The 18,989-nt window shown below is 40.2% G+C and overlaps 2 protein-coding genes across 3 annotated transcripts in view; one reads left to right on the forward strand and one right to left on the reverse strand.

Moving 5' to 3' along the window:
- tepsin (TEPSIN adaptor related protein complex 4 accessory protein) overlaps nt 1-2,670 on the reverse strand; it is a 39,762-nt gene extending 37,092 nt beyond the window's left edge. For both annotated transcript variants that reach the window (XM_073026123.1, XM_073026121.1), the window contains exon 1: nt 2,613-2,670. In XM_073026123.1, coding sequence (XP_072882224.1) covers nt 2,613-2,651 — 39 coding nt within the window. In that variant the 5' untranslated portion in view covers nt 2,652-2,670. The remainder of the gene's footprint in view (nt 1-2,612) is intronic.
- A 113-nt stretch (nt 2,671-2,783) lies between these two features.
- On the forward strand, nt 2,784-15,231 carry ndufaf8 (NADH:ubiquinone oxidoreductase complex assembly factor 8). The gene is made up of 3 exons (XM_073026125.1): nt 2,784-2,955; nt 10,784-10,894; nt 14,720-15,231. The coding sequence occupies exons 1-3, from the start codon at nt 2,875-2,877 to the stop codon at nt 14,735-14,737; spliced, it is 210 nt and encodes a 69-aa protein (XP_072882226.1). The 5' UTR covers nt 2,784-2,874; the 3' UTR covers nt 14,738-15,231.
- Nucleotides 15,232-18,989: the final 3,758 nt, after the last annotated feature.

Below are 18,989 nucleotides of genomic sequence, written 5' to 3' on the forward strand. Positions count from 1 at the left end.
TTAAATACAGCAGCCAGCTTTTGTACAGAAACAAAGTCGCAGACAATGTCTGTTGTTTAGATGTGGCATGTACAACTACTCTGCAAGACACAAACCCTAATGACCTACAACTGATTAAGCTTTTATTCATTCTGCAAAGAGTACAACCTGCCCATTGTAGTTTCTTCTTACTATCACAACTAAAAGTGTAATTTGAATTTGTCACAGCAAGAAACCAATGGGAGAGGTTTTGGAGGTGCCACGAAGACAAAGAAGCTGAGCAATAGGAAGAATTCAGAAATTCAAGCAATTGGACAAACAAGAAAATCTGAGGTTCTTAAATCCCATATTTGCTGTTTGGTGAAAAGTGCTGGACTTTAGATGGAAAAACAAAATCTACGATGATCGTGGGCCTCACATTTTAATTAGTCACCAATGAGGAGTTTCAACATAGAATATGTACATAGAATTCTATGTTCAATAACATAGAATAAATTTACCTATTAAAAGACTATGATGACTTTGCCCACAGAGCGAATTAATATAATTTGAAATTTGTGTTTATGTACATCTATTGTATGATTCCATCTCAAAGTTTAATAAAAATTGCCAAAGTACTTAGTCGGAAGGAAATTTAAAATAAAGCAATTTGATAGTACTTTCTAGATTTCTTATTGTGTAAATGGACACGGGATAAATAAGCCATTCGAATCATTTAGAAGTTACAATGTTTTACTGCTTAAAAGTTCAGGCAAGAAAGGTTTTAACTAAAAGGTTTTATGGGAACCATAAAATCGACAGCAGTGTCATTCTTTAAGAATAGTTATGTTATCCTCCTGCTTTTGCAGTATTATAAAAGTGGAAAAAAATCTCCAGGTCTAGACATAATATATTTAAGCACTTGTGGTTTATCAGCTCTATTCTTAAATACAGTAAAAGTTGAAAGCCAGCCTTGGGTTGATGTGTCAGAAATCAGTGGTTCAAACTTGTATCTGTGCACAAAGGGTATTATTTCAGAATACAGTAGTGCTGAGAAAAAACTTGGTGCCAAAGAATGAGCTTTTAAATGAGAATGAATTGAAGGGTCTCTGTTTTCTCAGATGATTGTATAATGATCCACTAACAGTAAATGAAGGAGTTTAAAGAACACCCTAGCCAATAATCTGTCAAACATCAAATAGATCATCAGGGCATTTATTGTATTGCTTTTGGGAAACTTTCTTGTATTTGTCAACAGCCATATCTTTTAAAAATTTATTTTTGGTATGTATGTCTACCCCTAATTGCAAAGGGGGAATTAAGATCTATAATGGCTCTGGAGTCACATACACTGGATGGCCAATTTACTAGGTACATCTGTATACCTGCTCGTTAATGCAAACATCTAATTAGCCAATCATGTGTCAGCACTCAAAGCATAAAAGTATACAGACATGGTCAAGAGCTTGACCAAACATCAGAATGGGGGAATAAATGTGATCCAAGTGACTTTGACTGGGGAATGAATGCTGGTGCCAGATGGGTTGGTTTGAGTATCTCAGAAATTGCTGATCTCCTGGGATTTTCAAGCACAACTGTTTCTAGAGTTTAGAGAATGGTGCGAAAAACAGAAAAAAAAGCATCCAGTGAGTGGTAGTTCTGTGGGTGATAGAAAGGTTGGACTGGTTCAAACTGAGAGGAAGATGACAGTAACTCAGCAAACCACGTGTTACAACAGTGGTGTGCAGAAGATCATCCCTGAATGCACAATCTTGAAGGCGACAGTGTACAGCAACATAAGACCACTCCTGTACCTAATAAAGTGGCCACTCAGTGGAAGCCCTTTATCAGAGAAGAACAGCAAATTCCCTTCTCCAACGAATAATTAGTCAGCCACACGGGGTTTTACAACAACCAAGTAGCTTTGTTATTGTTGCTAGTGTGACTAGCCTTTATATGAATCTTAGAATTATTGAAATACTTAAATTTAAATTCCCCAGCTGCCACTGTTGCTTTCATAATCACGTCTAGAACAATGACCTCGAACTCTGGTCACATAAAACTATGTAACTAACAAACTGATGGAGGATCTCAGCGGGCTGAGCAGCGTCTGTGGGAGGATAGGAAATGTTTACTTCTTGGATCGAAAACTTTTTTTAAAAAAGTTCTCATATCTGGAAGAGTCGTCGCAGTGGTGACACGAGAGACCTCAAATGTTGTAATGTGGAGCAGATTTCTTTTCCTCCTGCTGACTGGTTCGCTTGGATGGTTTCGAGCTTCAGATTCCAGCACCTGGGGTCTCTTGTGTCTCCTCTGTTGGGGTGTAAGGATGGTGTATTCAAGGATAATGAATACACTGACCTGCCCGTAAATTGGCTACAGTAACATTGATCTGGGATCTTGCTGATACAGTACTTGAATTATGTCTGTGGCTACCGATGGATGGAACCCAGGGCACTCGCCCCGGTCTCCCAGAGGCTTCCGGCTCTGGGAAGCGGCCAGGAGCCCGTTGTTTATAGCCCTGTGTGAATTTGAGCCGCGCCCGGGCCCCACGCTACTCCAGACCCTTCCAACTTCATGATTTACAATGGAGTCCCCTCACCCCACCCCACCCCACCCCACAACACAACACGCCGCCACCCAACATCACCTACTCTCTGCAGAAATCCCAGCTTCTCCCCGACCGTTGCCATCACCTCGACCACGTCAGACCTTAACTGGCATGTGGCTGGTCCAATCCGCTGGCCGCAGCGCTCCGCCCCGTCCCCTCAGCGGCTCCACCTGCCAATCAGTAGCCGGCGGAGGGCGGGAGTAGGAATGATGTCATTCTACCGCGACGGGGGGTGGGAGCAATTATGGCTGCGCTCTAGAGATACCTGGTTGCTGGGGCGATTTCTCTGGCTTTACTTCGGGACGATGCCGGGGAATGAGGTGTGGATCCGCACGAGAGAAAAACTCAGGAGGTTCCCGCAGATCATGGCAGCGTGCACGGAAGAAGTGAGTAAATACACTTATAATTTTGTGACATCCAACTGTTGCACCAATGTTGTTAGCTCCTCTTTTCAGGAATAACTTGTATTCAGCGCTCCTAGCACAAAGAAACACCACAGATGTAAATACTGAGGCTGCAGCTGTTATTAAGGGGCAATATATGGTGAAAATGAAGAGGGATTTTTTTTTTGGGTTGAAACACAAGTGACAAGCAGATGCCAGAATCTGGAGCAACAAAAATCTGTTGGAAAAACTCAGCAGGTCTAACAGCATCTGTGGGAGGGAAAGGAGTCTTCGACGTTTTGGGTCGAAACACTGCTTCAGGACACTTTCTAATTATTAATTTTTCAGGATCTGATGGTCGCTGGGAAGGCCATTATTTACTGACTTTCTCCAATTGCCCTTCAGTATGTAGTGGATGAGCTGCCACTTTGAACTTCTGCACTTCTGGTGAAGATTCTCCCACAGTGCTGTAGGAGGGAGTTCTAGGATCTAGACGTAGCGGGAATGGTGATATAGTGGACTCCAGATAGTTGGGCCATTAGTAAATCAGAGCAGCTGTTTATCTGGGACAACGCTTAAAGAACAAAAACTAAATCGAGAAAATAGCCAAGATTCCTTTGTTTATTTCGGACACTAGGCCACTTAATTGAGACAGGAGACTGTTGCCAAACAGTTTCTAACCAGCGACTCATCAGTCGTGTGCACTTGCATCGCCACAAGACACTACATCGTGCTTAGAGCAGTCAGTTTTTTTTAAGTAAGCAATAAGACTTTCTAAACTGTTTTGCTCACTGCAGTTTCAAGTAGTTAGGCCTGCAATAACAACTGGAAGTGAAAATGAAACAATTTTATTACTTCAAGTTAGGAATTATGAAGAATTTGAAGATATTTTGAATATTACAATGAAAATGAAGATTTGGAGGATGCAGTCGTCTAAAATATTGTATGAAGACAGTCCATTATCTGCACTAATCTGCTGATTTTGTTTATTACAGTCAATCAGAAGAACTGGGCAGATGAGTTCTTCTAGCGATAACTGAGGAATTAATAGACAGCTTTGTAGTACTATAAATGTTTTGGTAGTCTAATGCTTTCTGTATTTCATTTAAGTATATAAATTGTTACTCGGTTAAACAATAGTTTGCCTTTTTTTTAACCTTTTTAACTAGTTCCATGAAACTTTGGCTAATTGGGACAGCCACTTAATTGGGCCAAAAAGTACTGGTCCTGACGTGTCCCAATTAATCAGAATCCACTGTATTTCCAAAGCAGGCTGGTGTATGATGAACGGGGATCAGGACAGCAGTTAGTCACTGAGGCTACTGTGAGAGTGTTGTGTATTTAATATTATTGTAATATTCAAGTAAGGTTGTAAATATATTCCGTCTGTGTCCAACCCAGATGGCATGAACATCGATTTCTTGAACTTCTAGTGGTTGCCACCCCCCTTCACCATTTTCTATTCCTGTTTCCCTCTCTCACCTATCTCTTTACCTGCCCATCGCCTCCTGGTGCTCCTCCTCCAGCCCTCTATCTGTTTCACCAATCAACTTCCCAGTTCTTTACTTCACTCCTCCCCCTTTGGTTTCAGTGGAATCTACAAGAAGGGGAGTCCATTTCAGCACACATGGCTGAATTGAAGAAATTGTCTGAGCATTGTTAGTTCAGTGATGGGATTAATGATGCACTAAAAAGATTATTTAGTTTGTGGAATCTTACAAGAAAGCATTCAAAAACAGTTCCTAACTAAAGCCCAACTTATACTTAAAAGAGCAGTTGAAAACTCAGGGCAAACTGCAGAGAGAGATGCAATTGAGTTACAGTCTGGAATGAAAGTGAGCGGGAAGAAAATTGCAACGCCTAAACAAAAACCGCCTGGCCAAACAATTTGTGCTACCATTGTGGCAGGTGAAACTTACAGAATATGTAACAAAGTAGGACATAATGCAATAAGTATGACAGGCAGGCAAAAATAAATAGGCTGCACAGAGGAGAGAAAAAGTTTAAAAAGTCAAGTTGCATTTTCAAAAATAGCACAAATTTGCAGTCTGTTGTTGGACAAAGCTGATAATGAGAATGATGCAGGACTAGGTAACCTTGAGAGTTACAGTGTGAAGACTAATAATAGATAAGCAATATGACTTATACCAGAAGTGAATGGCAAATTAATTAAAATGGAACTGGACACTGGCTCAGCTGTTTCAGTCATTCCACAAAGTGGGCTTGAATGGCAATAGACAATAAACAATAGGTGCAGAAGTAGACCATTCAGCCCTACGAGCCTGCACCGCCATTTTGAGATCATGGCTGATCATCTACTATCAATACCCGGTTCCTGCCTTGTCCCCACATCGCTTGATTCCCCTATTCATAAGATAGATAGATAGATAGATACTTTATTCATCCCCATGGGGAAATTCAACTTTTTTTCCAATGTCCCATACACTTGTTGTAGCAAAACTAATTACATACAATACTTAACGCAGTAAAAAAAAATATGATATGCATCTAAATCACCGTCTCAAAAAGCATTAATAATAGCTTTTTAAAAGTTCTTAAGTCCTGGCGGTAGAATTGTAAAGCCTAATGGCATTGGGGAGTATTGACCTCTTCATCCTGTCTGAGGAGCATTGCATCGATAGTAACCTGTCACTGAAACTGCTTCTCTGTCTCTGGATGGTGCTATGTAGAGGATGTTCAGAGTTATCCATAATTGACCGTAGCTTACTCAGCGCCCTTCGCTCAGCTACCGATGTTAAACTCTCCAGTACTTTGCCCACGACAGAGCCCGCCTTCCTTACCAGCTTATTAAGACATGAGGCGTCCCTCTTCTTAATGCTTCCTCCCCAACACGCCACCACAAAGAAGAGGGCGCTCTCCACAACTGACCTATAGAACATCTTCAGCATCTCACTACAGACATTGAATGACGCCAACCTTCTTAGGAAGTACATTCGACTCTGTGCCTTCCTGCACAAGGCATCTGTGTTGGCAGTCCAGTCAAGCTTCTCGTCTAACTGTACTCCCAGATACTTGTAGGTCTTAATCCACACATTCTCCATTAATGATCACTGGCTCCATATGGGGCCTAGATCTCCTAAAGTCCACCACCATCTCCTTGGTCTTGGTGATATTGAGACGCAGGTAGTTTGAGTTGCACCATATCACAAAGTCCTGTATCAGTTTCCTATACTCCTCCTCCTGTCCATTCCTGACACACCCCACTATGGCCGTGTCATCAGCGAACTTCTGCACATGGCAGGACTCTGAGTTATATTGGAAGTCTGATGTGTACAGGGTGAACAGGACCGGAGAGAGTACGGTTCCCTGCGGCGCCCCTGTGCTGCTGACCACCGTGTCAGACCTACAGTCTCCCAACTATCTTATCTTATAGATAAGATACCTATCTAGCTCCTTCTTGAAAGCATCCAGAGAATTGGCCTCCACTACCTTCCGAGGCAGTGCATTCCAGACCCCCACAACTCTCTGGGAGAATAAGTTTTTCCTTAACAAATGGCATTTCAGAGATACTGAGCTGAAGCCTTCAGATATCCAACTAAGAACTTATTCTGGAGGAAAAGTATTTCCTGTGGGAATGACATTTGCAATATTGAAATACAACAACCAACAAGCCACATTGGGTTTATGTGTTTTCAAAACAGGAGAGCCAGCGTTGTGGGGATGTGACTGACTGAGACAACTACAACTTGATTGGAGTTCCATCTGCCATTTGTATGCCACAACTGTCTCCATGCTATACACCATGAACTGTTGCCCAACAGAGGGCAAACCTGTTGGTGCCAACCTCTGTTGGAAAGTATTTTGGACCAAGGAAATGACCATGCTGCTCAGAGAAATCATGAAAGTGGCAAAAGCAGTGGTTGAACTACAGTAGTTTCTTGTAGACATCATATCCGAGAAAGCTGCTGGTATGTTAATCAGGCAGTTACTTGCTAAATGTGGCTTGGTTTTAAACTGCAAGAGAGCTCAAGTCACTTCAGGAAAGTTGCAAGCATTTGGCATTTGTGATTACAAAGAAACAAAATCTACTCTACTTGTGTTGAGGTTATTGCATGAACTTCAAGTGGGAGACAAAAAGCTGCTTATAAAAGTAGAGGCAGAAACCAAAGTTCAGCTGGATGAATGGAATGGAGTCAATTGAGATCTGAAAACAGAGGTTTTGTCAGATGATGTTGTGCATGAGGAGAGATCAGATTGTAAAGGGAGCAATAGAAGGATTAATAAGAGAATATTCCAATGAACTAAATATACCTTCCCAATATCAAGATGCATAAACTAGAAAGAACAGAAAGGAAAAGCAAGAGGAAGATGGCATGCATGCTATCAAAATGGAAGAGGATAAACAAGACCTAATTTCGCAAGAAATTAGCAACTTCAGAGATGCTCACAAGAAACTAGAAGAAGAAAAAGGAAGACAATGTTGAAAAGGATCGAAGTAGATCCACTGAGAAAAGGAGAGGAAGACATCCAGAGTGGTTGGTGCTGCTTCCTGCAACCTGCAGACTTGACTCCTGCCACCACCATGGAGGAGGCCCTAGGGCCTGAGATTGTTTCACAGCCACAGGTCTCACCTGCCAAGTAGAGTGATCTCCCTTGTCAGAAAAGACGTTATCCCACAGAAGTAAGAAAACCTCCACGGCAATTAAATCTTTAGGACTGAATGGGATAGTTTAAAAGTTGACTAGGCTGTGGATGTCTGTTGTATTATATAGTATATAGTAGTTGTATTATATAGTATACTGTGTATATAGTTGAAATGCATTCTATAGTTAAGCAGGGCGTTGTGTTTTTAATATTTGAGTAATATTGTAAATATGTTGATTAAACATACTTGTTTAAGTAATTCATTATGGATTATGTAAAAATACGTGAATTGCATACGCCATGGCACTACCAAGTGCTACGTATGCATCTCGCTGAAAGTAAAAATGAACATACATGATTTATTTCCCGGGCTCCCATTTTTTAAATTCCAATTAGTTTTGATATTTTGGTGTTCAAGAAGGTAACAGTAACCTCTGTTGCCTTGAAGATAAAGGGCAGCAGCACATGGGAATACTGCCACCTGCAGGTTCCCCTGCAATCATACAGCTAACTAGAAAATAGATTTTCCATCTATCTTCTCAAGGTCACAGGGATGGGCAATGAAAATTGGCACAGATCTCATGATTGGTTTTAAAAAAAGAAAATTGATAACTCTAGTCTTTTGCAATAATTACCTGGAGAAAAAGAAACATATTTGGACATGAATATTAAGGAAGTTAGGTTTGTAACATTGCAGGTGACACAAAACCTGCAAATTTGCTAACCTTACTTCCATAACGTTCATATCCAAATGTTTTTTATTTTTGTGGACTTGACGGCAAGTATGTCCACGAGGATATTGATCAGTTGTTAAAATGTACAAGACAGTGGCAGATGGAATTTAATCCTGACGTGCAAAATGTTGTGTTTTGGAATGTCTAATGAAGGTAGGATATACACCATTCTCTTTGAGAGTAATGTACCCAAAGATCCCTGAAGGTGTCAGCACAGTAGTTAAGGAAGTGATGAAGGCATACAGGATACTAACTTATATTACTCAGGACCCAAAATATAAGATCAGATAGGATGTAGAACAGCTTTACACAACATTTGTAAAGCCACATCGGGAATACAGTACTGTACTGTATGCAGTTCTGGTTACCACCCTATCAGAATGATGGGATTGGACTGGAGAAGTTCCATCAGAGAATGTCTAGGATAAAGTGCTTCACTTGTAAAGTGAAGTTGGATAGGTTGAGTTTGTTTTTCCTTGGAGCAAGCGTGGACAGTGGGGTGCTGTGCATGGTGGAGATCTGATAAATGCATACAAAAATTGAGGACATAGTTTTAGGGTTTTTTCAGTGGTGTGTTTTTATTGCCTAGCTATGATCTCTTCATTCTGAAGTTATTCAGCGCAATACTTATGTGATTACCAGTCATTGTCAGGCCTGTATTATAATGGCCTGGGCTTTCATACCTGCTCTCGTCCATCTCAGCTGGCACTGGAGCTTGCCAACTGCCCACCCCATCACAAACTCCAAAACTAGCTTGGTTTTGCAAAACCATCCATTGAACCAAACCAATCATGTCCCAGGAGTGCAGTATAATGAACAAAGGAATGTGTTTTGGTGAGGTGAGGGGGGGGGGGGGGTAAGGAATCTCCAGGTATTTAAATAGTTACAGTTTTAACTGGTGCTATCAACTCATATTTGCAAAGTGTTTTATCTTGTATTCTTTCAGATATATTTTTGGAAACTAACCTTAACAAATTACTGCAATTAACTACTTCTCCATAATTTTATCTGCTTTGTCCACAACTTTTGATGCTCATCCATAATTTACATAAGCCTTGGTGATTACCTGCTGTTGCCTTTTGTTTCTTTCTTCTGCATGACTATGATAGATAGATAGATAGATACTTTATTCATCCCCATGGGGAAATTCAACTTTTTTTCCAATGTCCCATACACTTCTTGTAGCAAAACTAATTACATACAATACTTAACTCAGTAAAAAATATGATATGCATCTAAATCACTATCTCAAAAAGCATTAATAATAGCCTTTAAAAAAGTTCTTAAGTCCTGGCGGTTGAATTGTAAAACCTAATGGCATTGGGGAGTATTGACCTCTTCATCCTGTCTGAGGAACATTGCATCGATAGTAACCTGTCGCTGAAACTGCTTCTCTGTCTCTGGATGGTGCTATGTAGAGGATGTTCAGAGTTTTCCATAATTGACCGTAGCCTACTCAGCGCCCTTCGCTCAGCTACCGATGTTAAACTCTCCAGTACTTTGCCCACGACAGAGCCCGCCTTCCTTACCAGCTTATTAAGACGTGAGGCGTCCCTCTTCTTAATGCTTCCTCCCCAACACGCCACCACAAAGAAGAGGGCGCTCTCCACAACTGACCTATAGAACATCTTCAGCATCTCACTACAGACATTGAATGACGCCAACCTTCTAAGGAAGTACAGTCGACTCTGTGCCTTCCTGCACAAGGCATCTGTGTTGGCAGTCCAGTCTAGCTTCTCGTCTAACTGTACTCCCAGATACTTGTAGGTCTTAACCTGCTCCACACATTCTCCATTAATGATCACTGGCTCCATATGAGGCCTAGATCTCCTAAAGTCCACCACCATCTCCTTGGTCTTGGTGATATTGAGACGCAGGTAGTTTGAGTTGCACCATATCACAAAGTCCTGTATCAGTTTCCTATACTCCTCCTCCTGTCCATTCCTGACACACCCCACTATGGCCGTGTCATCAGCGAACTTCTGCACATGGCAGGACTCCGAGTTATATTGGAAGTCTGATGTGTACAGGGTGAACAGGACCGGAGAGAGCACGGTCCTCTGCGGCGCTCCTGTGCTGCTGACCACCGTGTCAGACCTACAGTCTCCCAACCGCACATACTGAGGTCTATCTGTCAAGTAGTCCACTATCCAATCCACCATGTGAGAGTCTACTCCCATCTCCATTAGTTTGTGCCTTAAGATCTTGGGCTGGATAGTCCACTATCCAATCCACCATGTGAGAGTCTACTCCCATCTCCGTTAGTTTGTGCCTTAAGATCTTGGGCTGGACTATGTTGCTTTTCCCTTCTGCAGTTCTACATCTAAAACATTAACCTGTCATTATAAATGTCGACTGACCTATCCTATGCATGTTCACTACTTTTAGTATAATATTAGTGCAGTTCCACGAATAATAGCCTTTTTTCCACAGTAATTTCAAACTTTCTACAGTATGTCTGCTCATTTCATCTCCTTTTTCTTGATTTAAAGGCATCAGCATATGGGAGATGTGTGGCTGCAAATGCTCAAGGAAGTCAGGACCTGAGAAAGAACATGTGTGCCAAAGAGTTTCTGGCCTTAAAGAAATGCTTTACATTAAATGTAAGTTTTACTGGTACCTGCATATTTGTTGGAAAATGGATACAGCATTGTTTCTTTAAGAATGTGAGAAATAAGAGCAGAAATTGTTCATATGTTCATCATTCATAGATTCTAGGTAGTAGCTGGTCTCTGCACTGGCGCCATTTTGCATACCCCTGGTTTCCCTAAATGCCTTGAAATTGATTACACTGTTTTTTGATTGAACATAACTGAGCTTCACAGCTATCTGAAGTAGAGAATTCTAATTCTGTACTCTCTGAGTGAAGAAATATCTCCTTCATTGCAGTCTTAAATGCCATCCCCTTATTCTCAACTGCGCCCCTGGGTCTTAGACTCATGAGTCAAGGGAAACATCCTCCATACATCTACTTTGTCAAGCGCTTTAGAATTTTGTAGGATTTCATTAAATCTTATCCCAAGTTCAATCTGATTTCTCTTGAAAAAGATCTGTTAATTCTGATTCTGACTGCTACATGATAACCAATCTTCAATCCTTACTGAACCATTTCCCCCTATACAACCGCCTTCTAAAAATGTAAATATATTAAAGCAACAGGTTATCATCTAATGTTACATGCTCGAAGAACACTAACAGATTTGTCAAGCATGATTTACCCTTTACATGGGACTAATACAAATGAAGTAATGGAGTAGTTTACTTGAGACTTGGGTGAACTAGGTCAACCTGCTATCTTTGCTACCGGTTTAGGCATTCCCTCTATGGCAAGTTTAAATTTTGAGGGTAAAGAGATCAAACCTGTATACAATAGTCCCAATGTGGTCTCACCAGGGCAATAAGACTTTTTGCCCCTCTAATCAAACTCTTATACAAGCTGATGTGCCAGTTGCGCTTGTCATCACTTGCTTCTCCTTTATATTGCCTATCATTGATTTGTGATCCCTTTGAATTTCAACCCTATATTCCACTGTCTAACAAACCTATTATATGTTATATACTTTTTATAACTGAAGAAATCTGAAATATTTTTTACAATTGCAATGTCTTTATCTCCCAAGACTAAAGTTAAAATTCTGTCCAGATTATTAATTTGAACTTTTTCACAGTTAATCATTTAAAAACCCATGTTATGGAAAATGGAGTGCTAAGATCCAAGTGAAAAGTGATCATGTTCCAACATTAGTCCTGGGTAAATGATACTTGACAGATCTACTATAATTTTTCGAGAATGTATCAAGCAGAGTCATTAAAGAAGAATCTGTAGATTTAATTTGGATTTTTGGAAGGCATACGCCAATCTGCCTTTGTGTAGAAGAGCACATGGGGGAAGTGTTTAAGCATGGATTGAAAATTGGTTATCACATAGGAGAAAAATCAGAATATATCAGTCTTTTTCAAGAGTTCCCAAGGAACAGCTCTTGGTCTTCAATTCTTTTATGATTTGTATTAATAACCTTGAGGATGAACGGTGTGTAGTGAATCTAGAGAACAGATAACACAAAAATAGCTAGCTGAGAGTGGAGCTAAGAGGACATTTAGACTCTAGCAGGATAAATAGAGAAAATCACAATCGGGTTCATTATCAATAGCTTACTGTGTGTTGAAGTTTGCTGTTATTTTTATAAGTTACAAAAATAAATAAGCAGAAGACAAATAGCAAGGTAGTGTTCATAAGTTTATGGACCATTCAGAAATCTCATGGCAGAGGGTAAGCTGCTGTCCTAAAACATTGTGTAGCGTCAGGCTCCTGTATCTCCTTACCAATGGTACTAATGTGAGGAGGGCATATACTAGAGAGTGCGGGTCTTTAATGATGAATGCCGCCTTGAAGATTCGGAAGTTCTGACGATTTTGAAGCTTAGAAAAACTTGGCAGAGCAAAGTTCAAAGTACATTTATGTCACCATATACCACGTTGAAATTCATTTTCTTGTGGGTAATTTAGGGATGGGCCATAAATGCTGGCTTAGCTGGCAACGCCCACATCCCGTAAATGAATTTTGTTTTAAATCATAATAAATACAAGAAGCACAACAGAGTCAATGAAAGACTGCACTCAATAGGGCGGACAACAACCAGCGCGCAAAATGAAGTTTAAAAACTATGCAAAAACAGAAAGAAGGGAGATAAAACAAGAAATAACAATAACTAAATAAATAAATAAACAAACAAACAAGCAAGCAAGCAATAAATATCAAGAACACAAGAACATGAGATGAAGTCTTTGAAATTGAGTCCATAGTTTGTGGGAACAGGTCTGTGATGGGGCTTTGTGCTTTAAATGGAGTTTAATATGGGAATGTTAAGGACCTTGTATTTATTAACAGGAATCAAAAAGTAGATTTTTATCTAAATGGAGAATTATTGCTGATGAGCAAAGTACAGAGGGATTGAGATGTTCTTGTGTGCAGATCATTAAAATCTCTGAGCTGGCAGTTGCAGGGAGTGTTCAGAAAAGGTGGTAGCATATTAATTCGTATTGCAAGACGATTAGAATTTAGAAAGATGCAACTATTACAGTTGTTCAGGGAATTGGTGAGATCACACATGAAGTACCATGCACTGTTCTGGTTTCATTATTTCAGAAAGGATATATTGTCATTGGAGACAGTCCAAAATAAATTAACTCAGCTAATTCCTATTATGACTATTATAAAGAAATTTATATTCTTATTGAAACATTTAGGTGAAACGTACAGGGTAGAGATGAAGATGCTTCCACTAGTGGGAGAATCTCAAGTGAGGAGGCATAGTTACAAGATTATGGACAACCAATTAAAACAGGAGTACAGAAGAATTCACAGAGGGTGTTGAATCTCAACTCCCTACTCCGGAGGGTTGTGAAAGCTAATCACTGAAGATATTTAAAGAGGAAGAATATATACTTTTGGAACATCATGGAACAGAGGATTATGGGGACTGTCACAGAAGAGAGATGCATATATTGAATGATAGTGAAGGCCCAAAGGGCCGATTAGCCAACTTTGCTCCTCTGCTCTTGTGTTTTTCTGTGTACTATGGTGTTCATCGCTGGACTGTCCCATCTGTTTTAATTTAACTCAACCCCCAATTTTTGTTAAATCTGTCATTTGAGTAATTGATACAGAAATATTCTGCAGGTTAATTCATCCTGTTGTAAGATATCAAATCTTCTGATCTGCCTCTGTGCTGTGAAAAACTGTGTCACTTTAGTAGGATAAATGACCTGTGAAGTTTATTTGTAAATTAATCATTTTGCCATACTTTGTTTTGTTCAAGTTCCAAACAGGATAACGCTGAGACTCCAGAACAGTCATTCTATAAAACAATTTTTATGAAGTCTGATTTTTCTTTCATGACTCTTTTGAAATAGAACAGCCACTGTCAAGGTTCTTGACACTCGGAGACTTGGGCCTCCCACTAACGGCGAGCTGGATATCCTGTCCTCTAACATCTCCATCCTTTTTCACCACTCATTGTACATTGTGCTTCCTGTGATTAGAGACTCATTGAGAGATGTCAACTCACTTCCTCAACACCGAACAGATTTCACAACTGATTGACTCACTTTCAAGGACTCAGCAACTCATGTTTTAAACATTATTGTTGTTGTTGTTATTGTTATTATTGTAGTTGCAATTTGTCCTATTTTGCATATTAGTTGTGTGTCCATCTTTGTGTATAGTTTTTCATTGATTGCATCATATTTCTTTGTACCTGCTGTGAATGCCCGCATATATAGTTGAATCTCAGGGTAGTATATGGTAATATATAGGTACATTGATGATAATTTTAATGTGAACTTTAAATTTATCACTGCTTTTCACATTATGTTTGATCAATGTTTTTTATTTTCTGTAACACTGATTTGACTTTTATTTCCTTCAGGCCAAGAAAGCATGGTAAGATACAAATCTGAGATCAGAAACGAGGTCTTCTGGACATCGCTGAATGAAAGGGATCTCCAGCCTGTCATCCAGAAGATTTGAACATTACCATCCATTGTAATTAAGCACTATCTTAAAGAAAAGGATGAACTCAAACACACAATTCTTTAAATTTTTCTTGTGGCTTTGTACATCTTAGATTTTTATTTGAAAGATGGTAGAAAATTAACCACTTTGCATCTTATGTTTCTGGACTTAGAAGTGATATATTGCTGGGCCCAAGATACTGAACTAGTATAACTTTGGAGTTCCCACCACACTTCCTCATTTTAATATTGAACAATGGTAGTCTAATTTGTTAAGAATAATCGGGTTTTGTTTGAGAATTAAATGGATTAAGACTTGATGTGTCTCTTTGACAAATTGCTGCTGGACCTGGTTTTCTGCCTATTTGATAGGTTGCCAATTAAATACAGTTTGTATATTAAAATAAATTTATGTTTATTTTCAGAACATTTCATGAAAGGAATATTCGTTCAACTATTAAATACATCTGCAGAACTGATCAGAGTCCCCAACTACAAGGTGTGATTGATAAGTTTGTGGCCCAAGGTAGAAGGAGTCAATTTTAGAAAACCTAGCACATTTATTTTTCAACATATTCCCCCTCCTACATTTACACACTTAGTCCAGCAGTCATGGAGCATACGGATCTTGGACCTCCAGAAAGTGTCCACAGATGGGTGATGGATAAGTTTGTGACCTAAGGTAGAAGGAGATGAGTTATACAGCTCTCGTTACATGTACATGCAGGTCAACTCTTTGAGTGACTATGCAGAAAGTTTGAAGTTAATAACTCATCTTCTTGCCTGACATCTTACCAACTCAGGTTCCCATCAGCAGCAATTCTAGTTTAAACCCAACCATGCAGCATTAACAAACCTTCCCGCTAGGATATTAGTCCCCTGTAGTTGAGGTGCAAACTGTCCCTTCCGTACAGGTCCCATCTTCCCTGGGAGAGAGCCCAATGATACAAAAATCGTCTGCCCTCCCTCCTACAACAACTCCTTAGCCACATGCTAAACTGTATAATCTTCCTAGTTCTGGCCTCACTAGCACGTGGTATGTGTAGTAATCATGAGATCTCAACCCTGGAGGTCATGCTCTTTAACTCCCTACTCAGAACCTCTGCTTTCATCCTACCCATGCTTTTGGTACCTACATGGGCTAGGGCCTCTGGTTGTTCACCCTCCCACTTAAGAATGCTGAGGACTTGATCTGAGGTGTCCTGGGCCCTGGCACCCGTGAGACAACATACCATCTGGGAATCTCATTCTTGCCCATAGAACCTCCAGTCTGTTTGCCTAACTAACAAATTCCCTATCACCACAGTCCCCCCCTCCCTTTCTGAGTCACAGAGCTAGACTCAGTGCCAGAGACCCAACCACTGTGCCTTTCCTCAGTTAAGTCAGCCCACCCCCAACAGTATCCAAAGTGATGGACCTGTTGTTGAGGGGGATGACCACAGGGGTACTCTTCACTGGCTCCTTAATCCCTTCCCCTTCCTGACTGTTACTGCACCTTGGGTGTAACTACCTCTCTATATGTCCTATCTATCACCCTTCCACCTTCCGAATAATCTGGAGTTCATCCAGCTCCAGCTCCAACTCCTTAACATGGATTGTTATAAGCTGCTACAGGATAAACTTCTCTCCAATGTTTATGGAGAAGGATAAAGATTTGACATTTTGGGCTGAGATCTTTCATCAGGCCTGAAACACTGACTCTTTATACCTCTCCATAGATGCTGTCTGACCTGCTGAGTTTCTCCAGCATTTTGTGTGTATTACTCTGGATTTTCAGCATCTGCAGAAAATCTGGTGTTTATGATTTCCTCTCCATAATGAATTTGCTGGAGGGACTGCTTGTACATAAAACATACTATTGGCCACATCTGCATGGAGATGCTGAGGAATGCTCTCCATTTGAACCTGCTGTTGATTGGTTATGTATAGGAGCACTGAGATCTCCAGGAATAGTTTAGAGTGTGGATTCTTGTGATCTGCTCCTGCCCCAACAAATAAATAAAAATGAAATAGCCTCTTGGGAAAAGTCATGAGAGCATCATCCATATCTGGAAAATTTCCCAAATATATCATTTTGTGATGGGCTTTAATTTTCCAAAATAAAGAACAAAAAATACATCTGAAGGCAAATTCTAAGCCAGTTTTTAACAGAATAATAAAATTTATTTAAATATCTCATGAAGTTACCTTGGTCATCTGAAACTACAGTTAACAGTTTTATAATGTATACATTCGAATTTCGGGATCAAGATGTCCTAATCATCAATATAAGCATTTGCTCAGTTCTGGGGCTTTCTGCCTCACTTGCATTTGCATTCAAGGCCAAGTAATTAGTAGACTTATAAGGTAGCAAGTTTACATTGCATCTTTTCCATTGGCGTAGATTGTGGTAGGCCATTTGGCCCATTGAGTGCGTTGCAGCTCCATGTCCCAGTCCCCGGCCCTGTACTCAATACCCTGCAAAATCACTGACTTTCTGATGCTACCACCTCCCTTTTGAATGCTACTAATGAATCTGTCTGCACCATTCCCCCTGAAATTATATTGCAGACCCTACCACTCTCTCCATGCAAACCATTTTCATCTCACTTTTCCACTTGACATTCTTCTGCCAATCACTGGACACAATACTCTAACTGTGGCTGAACTAGTGTTTTACAAAAGCTTAACCGTGACTTCCTTGCTCTGTACTCCATGCCTTTATTTATAAAGTCCAGAATCCTTCATGCTGTCTTTAACCACTTAGTTAACCTGCTCTGCCATTTAAAGAAATAATGCACAGATACCTTCAGAACTTTTTTTTAAGTGCTGAAGAACCCAGCAGCTCAAGCAACATCTCACTGAGTTTTTCAGAAAAATCCTTTAGGTTGTTGTCTACTGGTAGATAATTATAGTTGTTCCCCCTTCATTTCTTAGTTACTGTGTCTCTTATTGTTATTTTTACCAAAATGTAACATTTTCTCAGCATTATATTTCATCTACCACCTCGCAGTCTATTCCACCAGCCTATAAATATATCAAATCATATCCTCCCACTTCTCCACATCTCCAAGTTTGAAGTCATTTGTACATTTAGAATTTAAATCCTAACCCCCTAGATCCAAATCTTTATTATATATTTTTAAAAAAGACCCTAGGGAATCCCTCTACACACCTCCCCCTAATAAGGAAAGCAATTTTTCTTTGTCATTCATTATTTCCTGTCACTTAGCCAACATTTTATCCAAGTTAATACAGCCCCTTTTGTTTCGTACCATTCAGTCTCGAGAATGGCCTATTTTGTGGTGGCTTATCAGATGCTTTATGAGGTCTATAGTGATGCGTTTGTTAATTAACTGGACAAGTAACCTAGAAAGTTGCAGTAAAAATATGCCATGCCAGCTGTGGAATGTAAATGCAGCAACTAGTCTGGAGTTATAAACAAACTGGCCAAGCACACCAATGACATCCAGAAAAGTACTGACTTATTGTAAAAGCCGAACAGATTCACTAACATTCAGGGAAGGAAATCCCACTGCCCTTATCTGGCCTGACCTATATATGACTTTAGACTCACATCATTGTGACTAACAGCCACACCTCATAACATCCAAGAACAGGCAACAAATGCTGGCTTTGGAAAGGGCAACAATGCTCTACAGCGCAAGCAATCAGGATTTTAATTCCCATCACTGTCTGTAAGGAGTTTATAGGTTCTCCCCTGTGACTGTGTGGGTTTCTCTGGGTGTTCTGGTTTCTTCCCAATTACAAAGATATAGGGGTTGGCAAGTTGTCAGCATGCTATGCTGGCACCAGAAGCATGGTGATACCCCAGCAAATCCTTGGGCTGTTTGTCCTTGATGGAAATGATGCACTTCACTGTATGTTTTGATGTACAGTGCCTCAAAAAAGGACAAACTCCAAGGCAGAGTACAAAGTAAATGGCAGGATACTTGGAAGCATGGAGGAGCAGAGGGATCTGGGGATATATGTCCACACAGGCAGATAGGATAGTTAAGAAAGCTTATGGAGTATTAGCTTTCATAAGTCGAGGGATAGAGTTTAAGAGTAGTGGGGTAATGATGCAGCTCTATAAAACTCTAGTTAGGCCGCACTTGGAGTACTGTGTCCAGTTCTGGTCGCCTCACTATAGGAAGGATGTGGAAGCATTGGAAAGGGTGTAGAGGAGATTTACCAGGATGCTGC

Source organism: Hemitrygon akajei, chromosome 22 (assembly GCF_048418815.1).
Source record: "Hemitrygon akajei chromosome 22, sHemAka1.3, whole genome shotgun sequence".
Lineage (NCBI taxonomy): Eukaryota > Metazoa > Chordata > Chondrichthyes > Myliobatiformes > Dasyatidae > Hemitrygon > Hemitrygon akajei.